Source organism: Gopherus evgoodei, chromosome 3 (genome assembly GCF_007399415.2).
Source record: "Gopherus evgoodei ecotype Sinaloan lineage chromosome 3, rGopEvg1_v1.p, whole genome shotgun sequence".
In the NCBI taxonomy this organism is placed as follows: Eukaryota; Metazoa; Chordata; order Testudines; family Testudinidae; genus Gopherus; species Gopherus evgoodei.
Genome location: NC_044324.1, coordinates 105,906,062 through 105,922,334, shown reverse-complemented (window position 1 = coordinate 105,922,334; position 16,273 = coordinate 105,906,062). Strand labels below are relative to the sequence as shown.

Below are 16,273 nucleotides of genomic sequence, written 5' to 3'. Positions count from 1 at the left end.
GCCCCCGCGGGAGGGCGGAGGACGGAGAACAGCGGGCTGGTCTGGGCAGGATTTTTAATAGCATGCTGCTGCACGTGCCATTAAAAAAAAAAAGGGCTTGTGTGTCATCTTTGTCACGCATGCCACAGGTTGCCGACCCCTGCCTTAGAAGTTGTTAATCACACTCTACAGTGGCTAGATTAGTCAGGAAGAGAGTCACCTGGAAGGAGTCTAGGTGCAGTTTCATAAGGTTTCCTGGGATAGTAATGTATAAGAATTGATCATGTGTTATGTTGACTTCTTGATTTAAATCTTGACTGAATTCATCCAATGATTGAGTCGACTGACAATAGAGCATGAAATTGACAGTTTAACTAAATTCCAATTTTAATTTTGATTTGATAATTGTACTGTTCTGTACTTAGTTTAGTGAGATTTACAATAATTAGCTTCAGCTAGAACTGATTAATATTAAATTTGCCTTTTATGAATTTGCAATGAAATTCTTATGGCTGGTTTTTCTTTCAAAATTGCAACAGGGGGATATCCACACCTAGGGTTAAAAGGCTGTTTGGTAAGATAACTAGGAGCTATTTATCTGTTCCTAAATTAATAAAGTTATCCTTCACAAGGGACTTACGGGCAAGGTCCACAGACAGTGGGGGAGCTAAAGTTGTTGAGGACAGAAGTGACTTTGTGATTAAAACCCCACATTTAAAATCAAAGCTAACTACACTTATAACAGCTGTAGGACATATGAGTAGCAATCAAGCTGCAGCTGTGTGACAGTCTTCCTTTCCCCCAAAAGGGTGCCACCTGGAACTGGAGTACAACTGAGCCCTCTGTTTCACCAATCTGGGTTCCCCCTCATACTGACATTGTGACAAGTTGCAAAGCCCTCCAAGCTTGCACTCACACCAACATCCACAGGCAGGGGCCACACCAAGCTGGGTTCATGAATGCTCTGCCAGCTACTGCATGGACCAACAATAGAAGGTTCAGCCAAAATATCCCCAGCTCCCCAGCCTGGAACCCCGGAACTGTACCGTCCTGCCCTGATCAAATGCCTGATCAGTATATATGAGTTATTACACAGTCCACTCCCTCCCTGGATGTGGAGAGGAATATGCACAAAGCCTTTGTTAACTGAACTGAGACTTCTCCCTACTTAACCCACACTGTTCTAGTTAAAAAAATTATTAACTACAGAAAGATAGATTGCTATCACTTAAACAAATCAAAGTAGATTACCTAGCAAATAAACAAAACTACAATCTAGAACTTACACTCTACACATGATTTGAATCAGTGCCTCACCCTGTTAGATACTACAAGCAGTTTGCAGATGTTTTATACACAGGCAGGAATCCTCTCTTCCAGCCTGGGACCAGCACTTCCTGCAGTTCAGTATTTGTTTCTCAGGTGTTTCCAGGTATTGAGTTGTAGAGGGAATGAGGCCCCTTGGTGATGTCACTTCCCCCATTTATAGTTTCTTCCGTATGGCAGAAACACCTTTCTTCCAAGCCAACTTCCCAGCCCGGTTTGTGGAAAAATACAGGTATCAAGATGGAGTTTAGTATCATGTGGTTTAGTCAAATGCCCCTGCATGTGTGATGATCATGGCAGCCGTTATTTCACAGGCTGTCTGAAGGGTCCCCAGGTGAAGACAAGCCTTTTCCATGGCCCATTGTTTCCACTGATGGGCCATTAGCACTGTCTAGCTTCTTCATTGTTGTGGGTGTTACCCAGAGCAAGCACATTTGAAATATAGATCAGTCAATATTCATAACTTCATATAAAAAATGATACATGCATACAAATAGGATAATCATATTCCACAAATCATAACTTTTCCATAGACACCGCACAAAAGATGTCACATAATCAAGATGCAACACAATTATGATAATCACATTACTATGGTGAATATAGGGTGCAGAGTGCGTCCCAAGCCGTACCTAGAAGCCTACAGTAGACGTAGGGAATCTTCACTGATGTAGAAATTCTTCTGAAACTTCATGCACTAAGTCATTGCAGGCTGTCTTGTAACATCCATATTTTTATGGCAGGCGTTACTAACTGGCACTGTTAATTTTACAAATTCTTTTTCTTATTGTGCAAGAATGGTCCAGACTTTGAAGACATGATGCATTGTTGTTAATTTTGTGATGCAAGCAACAGGAGACTTTGCTTTCTGCCTTCATCTCTCTAACTACAGTTAATTTTGGGGGTATGGTTGCTTCCTGAGAACCAGGTACCAGTGTTTTTGCTGAGATTTCTGAAAGAGTGGTTCACTTGCATACCAAATCTGTTCAAGGACTGGTGCATATGTAGGCTTGGGAGGATTAGCTTGCTATTGGTAAATGTGTCTAAACATCAGTTTCACATAACCAAACAAAAATGTGTCCATCAATAATAGAAAGTTACAAGCAGGCAAAGTTAGAAAAATGCTGCTTGCGAACATTAAATTCACGTCTGATTTAAGGATATTTGCTTTGTATGTTTTGACAAGGTGTCTTAACGGTTATATACCTTTAACTTTTTGAGTCTCAATGGTTACTGTCATTAAATAATTCCTGTCTGACCCCTCAACTTCCCTGCAACGGTGGAAATTTAAATTGATTAAAAAAACCAGAAAAAAACGCTTAAGACCTATAATTTTGCACAAACGTGAAAATTTAAATTTATAGATTTACATGTGTGTGAACACAATAAATTACACAGAGAAAATGCCTGGCCAGACTCTGGCACTGATTTCTCCTATAACAGGAAACCATGTTTAAGGTCCTGAGCACTGCTACCATTCAACAGTGGGTTGAAACTATGTCCTGCCTATCCCTGTTTCAGGATAGAGACAACCAAACTCTCATAGCACGGGCAATATCTTTATAGACAGTTTTGTGGAACTCTTCCATTCACATGGACTACATCCTTTCCATTCAAGATCATATAACTTCTCTGTGATAGCTACAGTCCAGCACAATCCCTGTAGCCCAGTCTGGGAATCTCTATCCTAGAAGATGATGGTGGCGAGCATTAATATACCAGAACAGGCAATATTAACATGAGCTCCAATCAGTACATTGGAGAAACTAAGTCAAAATTTGCCGGAGAGGGAGAGGGCAGAAATGAATAAGGAAAAGGGTTTTCAAGGTTCCAAGAGAGTATTAAACATTGATTAAAACTATGAATTCAAAAAGTAGTGTAGCGTACTCTACAGGAAGCAGTATAGGGAAATATTAATGTCTCCATTACTGTGAGACATTACTGATTGATGTTGTTCTGATAAGCATGCAGATAATATGTGCAAGCATGAAACCAGGATTCTCTTGATACAGCTTGTGCAGCAAGAACTGCAAGCACAGAACCACCCAGAGACTATTCAATCCAAATCTTAATTCCTTTTTCTTGAGCATATGACATCATATTACAAAAGAATAGCACAAGCACATAGGAACAAAACCAGAAAGGCTTAGGCACCAAATGAGTTACAGCTAGTTAGGGACATAAAAAGCAAGGAAAAGAGGTTGTATAAATACATCACGAGCAAGAGAAAGACAAAGGAAAGTGTAGGTCCCATTACTTGCAGAGGGGAAGAAGAACTAATAATGAATTACACCAAGAAGGCTGAGGTATTTATTACCTGTTTTCCTTCAGTATTCACTAAAAAAGATTAATTGCAACCAGATGCTTAACATAATTAATATTAACAAGATGGGGGCAAGAACACAAGCCAGAACAGTTAAAGAATATTTAGATAAGTTAGATGTATTCAATTCAGTAGGGTCTGATGAAATTCATCCTAGGGTCCTTAAGGAACTAGCTGAAGCAATCATGAAACCATGAACGATTATCTTTGAAAACTCATGGTGGACGGATGAGGTTCCAGAGGACTGGCAAAGGGCAAACAGTACTTTCCCTCTAAAAAGGGGAATAAAGAAATTATAGACCAGTCAGCTTAGCTTCAATGCACAGAAAGATACTGGAACAAATTATTACACAATCAAATTGTAATCACCCAGAGGATAATAGGGTTACAGGTAATAGCCACCATGGATTAGTCAAGAAGAAATCATGCCATACCAACCTAATTTCCTTCTTTGACAGGGTTACTGGCCTACTGGATAAGGGAAAGCAGTAGCCATAATACATCTTTATTTTAGTACTGCTTTTGACACTGTCCCACACGACACTCTCGTAAGCTAACTAAGGAAATGTGGGCTACATGAAAATATTACAAAGTGGGTGAATAACTGGTTGAAAAAGCACACTCAGTAGTTTTCAATGGTTTGCTTTCAAATTGGAAGGATGTATATAGTGGGATCCCCCAGGGGCTGGGTGTCACACTAATCATTAGTGTCTTTGATAATGCAGTGGAGAATATGCTTATAAAATTTGCAGATGACACCAACCATGGAGGGATTGCAAGCACTGTGGAGAACAGAATCAGAATTCAAAACGACTGTGATAGTTGAAGAATTGATCTGAAGTCAACAAGATGAAATTCAAAAAGAAAAAAGGGAAGTAGTGCACTTTGGAAGGAAAAATCAAATGCACAAACAGAAAATGGAGAATAACTGGCGAGGATGTAGTATCGCAGAAAAGGATGTGGGGGTTATAGTGAATCACCAAGTGCGTACAAGTCGATTTGTGATGTGAAGTGAAGTGAAGTGGTTAGAAGCAAAAACGGCATCCTTTAAAAACTGGAAGTTAAACCTACTGAGGAAAATAGAAAGGAGGATAAATTCTAGTAAGTTAAATGTAAAAGTATAATTAGGCAGGCCAAAAAGGAACTTGAAGAGTAACTAGCCAAAGACTCAAAAACTAAACATCAAATCTTTTCTTTTGTAAGAACAAGAGTACAGAAGCAGGAAACCTGCCTGTCAGTCAGTGGGGCCACTGGACGCTTGAGGTACTAATGGGGCACTCAAGGAAGTTAAGGCCATTGTGGAGAAACTAAATGAATTCTTTGCATCAGTCTTCACTATAGCCAATGCGAAGGAGATTCCCTACACCTGAACCATTCTTTTTAGGTGACAAATTCGAGGAACTGTCCCAGACTGAGGCATCAGTAGGTGGTTTTGGAACAAATTGATAAATTAAACAGTAATAAGTCACCAGGACAAGACGGTATTCACCCAAGAGTTCTGAAGGAACTCAAATACAAAGCTGCAAAACTATTAACTGTGGAACATTACCCACCACTTAAATAAGCTTCTGCACCAGAAGCAAGCCCAGCAATTATAGGCTGGAAAGCCTAACTTCTGTATCAGGGAAATTGGCTGAAACTACAGTATATTAGAGAACAGAATTATCAGACACAGTTGAACACAACTTGTTGACATGGCTTTTGTAAACAAAAATCATGCCCTCACCAATTTTTTAGCATTCTTTGAGGGGGTAAAAAAAATGCATGGGCAAGGGTGATCCAGTGGAAATAGTGTACTTAGACTTTCAGAAAGCCTTTGACAAGGTCCCTCACCAAAAGCTCTTAAGTAAGCAGTCCTGGGATAAGAGAGAAGGTTCCCTCATGGATCAGTAACTGGTTAAAACACAGGAAACAAAGGGTAGGAATAAATGGTCAGTTTTCAGAATGGAAAGAGGTAAATAGTAATTTCCCTCAGGGGTCTGTACTGGGCCCAGTCCTATTCAACACATTCATAAATGATTTGGAAAAAGGGATAAACAGTGAACTGGCAAAATTTGCCAGTGATACTAAATTACACAAGATAGTTAAGTCCAAAACAGACTGCAAAGATCTACAAAGGGATCTCAAAACACTGGTGACTGGGCAACAAAATGCCAGCTGAAATTCAGTGTTGATAAATTTATAGTAATGCACATGGGAAAACATAATCCCAACTCTTCATACAAAATGAGGGGGTCTGAATTAGATGTTACCACTCAAGAAAGATTTTGGAGTAATTGGGGATATTTCTCTGGAAACATTTGCTCAGTGTGCAGCAGCAGTCAGTCAAAAAAGCTATCAGAATGTTAGGAACCATTAGGAAAGGGATAGATAAGACGACAGAAAATATCATAATGCCACTAGATAGAATCATAGAATATCAGGGTTGGAAGGAACCTCAGGAGGTCATCTAGTCCAACCCCCTGCTCAAAGCAGGACCAATCCCCAGACAGATTTTTGCCTCAGATGCCTAAGTGGCCCCCTCAAGGACTGAGCTCACAACCCTGGGTTTAGCAGGCCAATGCTCAAACTACTGCCTCTGAGACAGATTTATAATTATGCCGGCAATGAAAAATTCATTTGGAGATCGCTTTCTAGTAGAAAGCCAATACAATACACAGTGTTTACCTGTATGAATACTGATGATTAATTGGTGGAGAACAAAAATATTGGCATAACAAAACATATCGGGGTGGTAGTAAGACAAGCTTATTAAAAATAAATAAGCTCAAATTATTTTTCATGTCAGTTGTCTTTCCTTCAGAACAGTCAGCTTGATCCATGGCACAGTGTTATCTCCACTTCCTGAACCCAGCGCTTTGACTAAAGTTAATAATGCCACTCCTGGTCCTCCGAGAGATGTGGAATAGAGTAGGCACTCCTTCACTAAAGTTTGCCTTTTTTGTACAGTGAAAGAAATGTGAGGTTTTTCTTAACTAACTAGAGAACATACACAGATTTTACCTAGATTGTAAGCTCTTTTCTGAAAGGACCATCTCTTTGTTTTATGTTTGTATAGTGCCTAGCACAGTGGGATCCTGGTCCATAAGTGGGGTTCCTTAATTCTGTCATATTACAAATAAAAAAGAATACATGATACAGCACTCCCTTTTACTGGAACAATTACAGTTTGTATATAAAAAAACCACAAAAGTAACCTTCAAAAATAGCTTTCTGGGAGCACTATGTGTATATGCAAAGGTGACAAGCAGGAGAGTATGTGCAGGCAAATCTGATCCTAAGAGCTTATCATGATGAAGATCACACTTAAAACCATGCTTTAGCATGCACACCCATTCCCTGCCCATGTGCTGAACTTGCTGGTAAGGGAGTTTGCAAGCAGTGTGGCTCAATACTTTCGATCAGTGTAGAAGGCTGAGGGCAGGGAGGGGGCGGTTAATGTTCTACTAACATACATGATATAATACCCTCTAAAAGTTAAAAGAAAGATTTTGAATCTGAGACAGAGACTGTGTCACACCTTGGTCACATCTTCTATGACATGTAACTGTATCCTGGACATAAAAATGTAATTGCAATAATAATACATTGTCACTATGTTCTGCTTTTCACCCATAGAACTCAAATGGCTTTATTTTATAGATAGGAAAATTAAGGCACATATAGACAAAGTGACTTGCTCACAGTCATATTTAAGGTCAGTAATTGATTTGCGAATAGAACCAAGGCCTTTTGACTCCCATTCCAGTGCCAGATACATTCAACAAGTTCTTTGAGCAAAGAGCCCACTTTTAGAGAGGCACAGTGTAACAAAAGAAATAGTTACTGTTTTAAATTAAATCCGTTATGTGTATACTTTACTGTTTTTACTATGAGATTTAAATAAAGTCAAATAAAACCAGCTTACCCAGATCAAGCCCCTTTACTATATTACTGAACAGAATATGTCTGTTAAATAAGAGATCTAATTTTCCATTCAGGCACTTTTTCAAACAGAAAATTGAATATGCTCTTTCTAAACCAAGATTCCCGGAATACTCTACCTTCAAATATGCTGCTAAGCAACAAGCACTCAAAATTCTTAAATACTGCCATCTACAACATAACCACATATTTCTACTGCTTTGCATTCTAGTACCAAACCTGCTCTGTTGTAATCAACCTTTAAGCAGTAGGAGGCCTGAAACAAAATTCCTCAAAACACTGAGTGCTAACATTTCTATACTTTATTGATTTGTAAGGCACATTAGTTGGGTATGAAGCAAGCTTTCTATTAAACTACACTGATTGAGCACGTATATTTGCACTGCCTCCCCAGAAAGAGCTCTTATGATCAGTATTCCCAGTGGAAAGTAATAATAAAATCCCAGAGAACAATTACAACCTGCATTTATGAGCGCATTCTGTTTCTCTCCATCATCTTTGTTTATAAAATTGGCAAAGTTGCAAAGTCTTGTGTAACTGGCAATTCATTTAAGATGGGGGGAGTCTGTTTATATTTGGTATCCAGCCACATTATATTCTTATTGCCTAGGATTGGCATTATCCCGCTCAAATTTCTTCAGCCTCAGAAAATTGAACTTACTTCTGTGACAAGTGCCTTAGCCATGCTGAAAAGCCTGCACAGGTTCAAAAGCGTGCAAGAAAAGTACTGCATTTGGTTTATTGACATCTATTTACTTGAAATCCAAGGATAAGCATGGCATCTTGCTCTAGTTCTATTTTTTCCTCTGAGTTGTACAAAGATAAGAGAACAACTATCTCAGGCTTTAGGCCATCTTGATGAATATTTTAAAATTCAATTCTTATAAATCACAACGCCACTGATTTCACCTCATTTTCTTGTGATGTGATGTTACTAACACAGCAGTCAAGACATCCAGTTTTAGGGGAAAATATGCTAACTACCACTTCCCTTTTCAATTCTCCCACTACTCGGCTAGGCAATGAGGAGCCGGAGAGAGCTCACAGGGAATCATGCATGCCAAGGTTAACAGAGCTGACCTCTCAGCCCCATGAAGAGAAATCTCAGCATCCATTAAAACCCAGACAAAAACCCCTGTATAGCCGGTCTTCTTCCTTATGAAAGTAGCCTCAGGAATGTAAATCACTCACTAAAGGTTAAAAGGAACAAGTAGCTGGGGGCTGCCTTCTGCATCAGGAGGCTGCGTGGGGAAGCTAGATACCCTCACTATCCTCTCTCTCACACACACTATGCACACTTTATATAACATGTCTGTAAAGGTTGGAATGTCTCTCAAAGATGGATTTCACCAGGTCTCTCATGCTCCTCAGGCAGGCCCTGTTCCAAATAGGATGGTCATTGTCCACAGGGTTGATTACATTTGGGGCAACAAAAAAAAACTGTTTTGCAGATTGCTTAAAAATGCTATGGCCAACTCTGCTTGCTAAAGTTTCCTCTTTAGGAAATGGGAGTAGCAGCTGGCTTAGTCCCCTCAGGCAGTTGCCATGGCCAGGGTGTATCTACCCATAACAGCTGCTGCAAGAGGCACTCCCTTCAAAAGCCCACCCTCACTGCTAGGAGTACAGGGAGAGGCACATTGTAGTCCTCACACCTTTTTCTACCAGTCACTCCAGATAGTAGGAGGAGGCGGAGGCGGAAGCGGCAGCAGACCAGCCTGCCACTCCACTGACCTCAGGAACTAAATGAGTCCCATTCACCTCAGGAACTAAATGAGAAAGTTTTCCAATAGACATTCAAAACCACCACCAAATGAGACCCACTTCTCACTGCATATTTGACCAACAGATGGGAGCTGTGAGATGGCTGCCCTGCCTACCAGAGGCTACAGGACACCTCCACCACTGCTGTAAGGAAGAGAGATGCCAGGTCAGGTGAGCAACTTAGAACCTCCATGAGATATTGTGGTGGGCAAGAAGCACGATGGGTCTAGAGAGGTAGGGTGCAAGGATTGATGCACTTGGGGGTGGGAAAAGAATATTGAATTAATGGGTTGTGGGTAGAGAGAGAATGGAATTGATTTGTGTGTTGTGAGGAGAACACAGAGAACAACAGGGGTAGGGGAGTCCTCTGCCCAGGGGATGTCACATGTATCACCAGCTGAGTTGGCAAATATTAAAGGAAACCCCTCTTTAAAATTCAGACAGCACCTCACTGTAGTTAGTGCAATTTTTTTCATGCTCTTATCCAGCTTGTGTTATGAAGGGGATTTCTTGTTTCCTGCCTAGTACCTTCATGTACCCCAAAAACCTTTTGCATCAGTTGCCAAGATGCTTACATGGAAGTGCCACAGCAGCCTGTGCAAAAGATTCTGGGGCATATGCAATGCCAGAAGACATCAAACTGCACACAGCTGAACTAGAAAAAAAGTCCCATCAGAGAAGAAACCAAGAGAGAACAGTGGAGGTAGAGGACTATGCACAAGCTATGTTAGAAGGTAGGAGAGAAGGGAAAGTAGGTTGCTCAGTTTAGGGAGAGGGACAGAAGGGATTCATGGAAGAGTGTAATTTCAGGAGATTTAGGATCTTGGGATGGGAAGGTGAACTGGGTTGGAACAAAACAATAAGATTGGTGTTGCATGAGGGGAACTGTAGGTGGCTAAGCAGGCCTGACCCTCTAGACACAAGTCCCTTTCCTCAGACTCGATAGGGTGACCAGATGTCCCGATTTTATAGGGACAGTCCTGATTTTTGGGTCTTTTTCTTATATAGGCTCCTATTACCACCCACCCCCATCACGATTTTTCACACTTGCTGTCTGGTCACCCTACTCCTTGATCTCTGAAAATATGCCTATTTCTGAAGCCAGGCTATTTGGAAAATAGGTATTAAGAATTCTATGGTATTTTCAGCACTTAGCATTGCTATTACTGAATGGGATGTTCCCAGCATCAACCCTATGCTTATTCAGACTGCAAGTGATGAAAGATAAAAGCAGACAGAGGCTCAAAGACTGGGAGAAGGAAGAGATTTGTATTTTATGATGTTTATTATTTGAATAAACCTGCATCTCTTTCTAGTTTTATGTGGGCTCTTAATAAATATTTCTTTAAATTGAAAATAAGGATCTAATTATGTATTTTAATAATAATTTCTCCCATCCTCCCTCTCATTGTCTTGTCTTGGCCCCAATCCTGAAAATGCTTGTGTGTGCTTAAATGAGATAACTTTAAGCACACAAGTTAAGTCAATGGTACTTCTTTAGCGCTTAAAGATAAGCATGGGATTAGGGATTTAGTTTGTAAGGTCTTTTGGGGCACAGACTGTTTTACTAATTTACGTGTTCATACAGTGCCTAATGAAATAAGAGTCCTGAGCATAGCTGAGGCTACCAGGGACTACCAAAATGCAAATAATTATTAACAACAAGGCTTTTTGAAGTTTTGATGGGCATTGTGAATTTTCATGAAAGTCTGAATTTAATTTAGAGAGTCTGCAAATAACAGATTTACAGGTAGACTGAAGATGGTGGCCAACTCCCTTTTCCCTGCTACATTTTATATTAATACACATGGATGGGGGGGGTGGAGGGAGAAGAGGGCTATGTATGTATTTCTTGACTTATTGCACATTTTACAGACTTATGTCACCCTACACTGTGGCAACATAAAATGGCACAAATTTTTGAAACAGGTGAAGAGTCATTTAATTTCCTGAAAGTTGTTAAATAGTGGGGCATTTGTGAGTGCTTGCAAATTTTTAGCATTTATTTTTCTTTCAGTCAGAATGTAGTCCCCCCCAGCAGTGCATGTTGATCTGATTAATCAGATTACTTTGAAAAATCCATTGAATTCAAAGTAAACAGCTATAGCAAGTAACTAGCAAAGTAGTAGCAACGTTCTGAAAAATTACAGAAGAAAATATAACCAAAAATACTCAGTTTTCTGGCCAGTATTTAAGTGTCTTTAATTGAATCTCACTGTGCTAAAAGCATGGAGGTTCAGTTCTCTCTGCTGCTGATTAGACTGAAGTCTATAACTGCAGTAATGAGGGTTCAGAGTTAGGTCAGACAGAGAGGAGGGAGATCTCAGAATAAAAGATTTCCAGATATGAGTCCCATGAAGCTTTAGCATGGGACCTATTTGCACATTAAAAAAAATACATCTTCCAGTGATGTTAACACCGTGGCCACTGTCCTGAGGGAGAATGAGACACAAAAGATACAAGTGAGAAAACAGTGGAAAAATATAACCTAAAAATCTTGGGGCATCCCACACCTGTTTGTTTTCTGATTAACTAACTGCAATGCATTTTATATTCTGGTTATGAAAAAGGTATCTGTGCACTAAGACCCAGACGAAACTCAGGGCTAAAAATGAATCATGAACAGAACAAAACTAAGCAACATGAAGTGGCTTGATATAATCTCCATACCCAACATGCATTCACACTACTAATGGGCATAGTAAAAGGCCAGTTTGACAAGGACAGTCTCCTCTGTGGCAGCAAAGGCAGCAGGGGGATGCTACGAAGAGCTGCTGGCTGAAATATACTTTAGCAATACATATGATTGCGCTGACTTTTTAAACTGTCCCATGAACATAATCTTATTAATTAGAGAGAAAACAGTTCACTGTGTAATTGACAAATTGGACAGTTTACACAAATCCTGCAAAGCAGGAAAAGAATAAGTAATGCTGTCATATCAAGCTCTTTGAAGAACAGGATCACCTAACATGGTATTTGGAAAGATACATTTAGGAAACAGGGATCCAAAATAAACTACATTACATGGCAGCCTCAATGTAAAGCATTAGAAAAGTCCAGGAGCTGAGCTATATAAATCCATTAATTTCGTTAATCAGCTTTCTGTAATAGCAGCTGACAGAACATGCTTTTATTTGAGAATTCCTGCTCCTCAGCAGGCACCAAACATGTATCTACAATGACATTTTACTCTTTGCTTTAAAAACTAAACAGAGGCCAAATTCCCCATTATGTTACTTCAAGAAAATACATACAATCCTGTTCACAACCAACATTTTGCCTTCCTTTGGGACACTTGTTTAATATAATTCTGGTAAGTATCAATGCAGCCTATATTTACTTCAGTAAAATTTCATCCTTCCGTTTCTCTGTCCACCCCCATTAAATCATGTTTTCTAAACATGCCACTCTCAGCAAAATGATAATACACCTCTACCCCAATATAACGCTGTCCTTGGGAGCCAAAAAATCTTACCATGTTATAGGGGAAACCATGTTATATCGAACTTGCTTTGATCTGCCGGAGCGCAAAGCCCCGCCCCCCCGAGCACTGCTTTACCATGTTATATCCAAATTCATGTTATATCAGTCGTGTTATATCAAGGTAGAGGTGTACTCGCCCTCGTGTTTCAAGAGCCCTGCCCTGCCACATGCAGAGAGTCCACAACTCCCAAAAAAGCCAATGGGAGTTAGGTGGTGAGTAAAATTCAACCCTGTGCAGAAGGCCTTATGCTGGCCCCAGGCACCTTTTAAATCCTGCATAAGCCTTCAAAATAAACTTTCTGCATAGTGATGAATTTCATCCAGTGTAAATTATACTTTATATAACTGGATCTTGAGATAATTAATACAATTAAATACTACCAGTAAGATTATTTATTAACTAACACTAACTAAAACTGTATAAATAAAAACCTAACAAAAATATCTTGGGACATATTATGCGATCAGTTTTTAAACGGAACTCCTCACAAGAGCTCTGTTTAAAAACCAATAGCATGATCTGGCCTATTGTGTGCAACTCACACATGCACTGGTATTGTCACAAGATCAGGATTATAATTTCTCTATGTGGAGAAAGCTCAGAAAGAAGTGAACTGTGAACGAGACAGCTCTAGTTTAAACAGAGGATTTTTTTTATATATAAAGTTTTAAATAAACATAGTGCTTTGCTTTTTAAAAGGTCTCTGGTAATATGCTGCTGTACTACATTTACTGTATCTATGGGGATGCACAGAAGTAGTGAAAGAAAAAGCAGAAATTAGAGTTGCAAGACTGTAAAATGGTGATCCCAGAAGAAACAGATCTGGAACCAGAACACATGAAGATGGAGAGAGAGATTTTTTTCAAGGAGCTATCAGGACACCCTCTACATTCTGGATCCTGTTATACAGGAATCCCTACAAAGCCTTGGAGAGAGAGATGCAATACCCCCACCACCCCAGGGATGCTTTTAAACAAGCATGTCATTAGTGACACAATAGCCCACAATTTACTTTGAGAACTGTTTAATCTCTAAGAGGTAAATAAAATCTTTAATTATTCAACAGATAGGCTTCATTCACCATCCCCCAAACACAGAAAATATGGATGTGCTTTGTATTTTGGCTAACATGGTTTGATTTACCTTTAAAGTTCCAGTGAACAGATTAATAAGAGACAGACTAAAGTACAAATGATTTAATTGTGAAACAGATTGGGGGAAGGAATAAAGGAAGCCACACAACGGTCTGGAAGCTGCAGAGCAAGGTAAGTAGCATGTTCTAATATATTTAGTACAGTATAGGATAATACAGAAGGATTATAGCGAGAAGGAAAGAAAAACAAAAACACATTTCTTGTATAGAAAGGTCTTTAACACTGAGAAGAGAGGGAACAGAGTCAGTGCTTTAGGAGAGTCTCATTTCCCTGGTTTCCTTCCCCTCACATAAATCAACCCAAATCTCTGCAATTCTGTTTTAAACCAACTCAAAACTATTTCTACATTCAACCTGTAGTGTTGGGTTAAGGGGGGCACAATGAGGGCCCTCTCCCCCAAGAAAAGAAACACAAACACACCAGAAATAACCTCCCTTAGCGGGCCTCAGGTGCTCACTCAAAGTTGCTTTAGTTGCAGGGAGGAGGTTTGTCGGTTTGTTTGCAGGGGTGGGGACAGAGAGGCTGTATAATCTCCACAATCTAAGGAGCATCCCTTATTCAAAAAGAGCCCCCAAGGCTGAGCTGCATGTCCCTGGGTCCCCGGGAATGAAAGTTCCCCCCTCTGCAGCCTGGACCCGCGCCAGGAGGGAAAAGTGAAGAGAGCAAAATACAAAGCGACTCCCCAGAACAGCCCCCAAAGCTCGCCACCTGCGGACGCTGCTGCCCGCCCAGGGACTAACCTTGTGCCTGCTGCGCCTCCATCGTCCAGGAGACGGTAAGGCCGGGACGAGGTTGAGAAGGAGCGGCTGCCTGGCACCCACCTGCACTGAAGTGCTCAGCGCTGCTGCGGTAGCCGCCGCGAGCGGCCTCTAGTTACCTCTTTCCCCGCTGCCCCCGCCTCCTCCCAGGGAGTCCAGGAGCCGCAGCCGCACGCCCCCTGGCGGCCAGAGCCTAGTAGAGAAGGGAGCGAGCCGACGTGCTGCTCACCTAGAACGGGCAGCCCGGCCTCGCCGCCATCCCTGCCCCACAGGTGCTTGCACCATGGGGGTGTCACTCCGGCCTTGAGTGGGAACAGTTGGGAAGCCCTGGATTAAAAAAAATCAGAAGAGTGTTTCTGTACAGAAGTCTTCCATCTGCTGACAAGGGACCTGTGCAGGGAGCAGAGCTGGCATGGGACCTGCTTTCTCAATCTATTTTAAGCCACCTAAAGGACATATCTTTGTTTAATGACATACTGAACATGAATTCTAAGAAACAAAGAGTCCTGTGGCACCTTATAGACTAAGAGATGCCACAGGACTCTTTGCTGCTTTTACAGATCCAGACTAACAGGGCTACCCCTCTGATACATGAATTCTAAGATTTCTTAATGAATGTGTTACAGAGATAGTACCAATTTATAAATCACTCCTGTAGGATTTTATTTATTTATTATTGTTACAAGTAACACCTAAAATGGCTGTAACTGAAAAAGATTAGAGGAATACATTGCTGTTCCTCCCTCCCGCCTATTTGATTATACTCCTCACATAGTCAGTTTCCCAGTCTTTCACTCAGCAACAGGGAATAGATTTTCCTCTTTTAAAGAAAATCTGATTAACTAGCAGGGCAGGGGACTTAGAGGTGGATGTACCTGGAATTATTTACAAAAAATAGTTAGGTCCCCAGGCACATTTAAAAATGGGACTTATGTTCTTAAGTACCTTTTGCACTTTTGAAAATTTGACTCCTAACTCCCACAATGAAAATGGGCTTTTGAAAATCCCACTAGGCACATGTCTCTCTCTTTTTAGGCACTTTTAAAATGTGGCAGCATGGATTTATGTCACTTTTGAAAATGGGACTTATACTTCTAAATCACTGAAACATTTTCAGTAGGATTTAGGAGCATAAGGCCCAGATCCTCAAAGGTACTCAGGTCACATGGAAGTTCCCATGGAAGTTAGGTGCCCAACTACTTTTGAGGATCTGCACCCTAAGTGACCTAGGAACATAAGTTCCATTTTCATAAGTCACTTAGGCATTTGATGGCAACATTTTCAAAATCTCATGATGTTCCTTAAAATGTAATATAATGTATGACACTTTACTGAGTGTCACTGTCAGCTTGGGTTGTTTTACAATCGTAGGTTTTTTTTAAGTTCTCTCTCTTATTGCTATGTGAAAGACTCACACAAACCACAGAGGGAAATGACTGTAGTGAAAACAATGCAAGTGATGATATGCAGTGCTATTAAATGCACAAAGTGAACAAAATGAAAAAGGAACACATTTCTATCAGTTATAGTCATTTTATGTGCTAAAAGTAACAATAAGAAG

At 40.4% G+C, this 16,273-nt stretch overlaps 1 protein-coding gene and 1 long non-coding RNA gene across 3 annotated transcripts in view; one reads left to right on the top strand and one right to left on the bottom strand.

Moving 5' to 3' along the window:
• Positions 1–14,821, bottom strand: part of TPD52L1 (TPD52 like 1) — an 87,107-nt gene extending 72,286 nt beyond the window's left edge. For both annotated transcript variants that reach the window (XM_030556225.1, XM_030556227.1), the window contains exon 1: positions 14,695–14,821. In XM_030556225.1, the coding sequence (XP_030412085.1) occupies positions 14,695–14,716 (22 nt within the window). In that variant the 5' untranslated portion in view covers positions 14,717–14,821. The remainder of the gene's footprint in view (positions 1–14,694) is intronic.
• The window catches only part of LOC115648527, a 32,245-nt gene continuing 25,216 nt past the window's right edge, over positions 9,245–16,273 (top strand). Inside the window, exon 1 of the long non-coding RNA XR_003999582.1 lies at positions 9,245–9,484. This is a non-coding gene — a long non-coding RNA (uncharacterized LOC115648527). The remainder of the gene's footprint in view (positions 9,485–16,273) is intronic.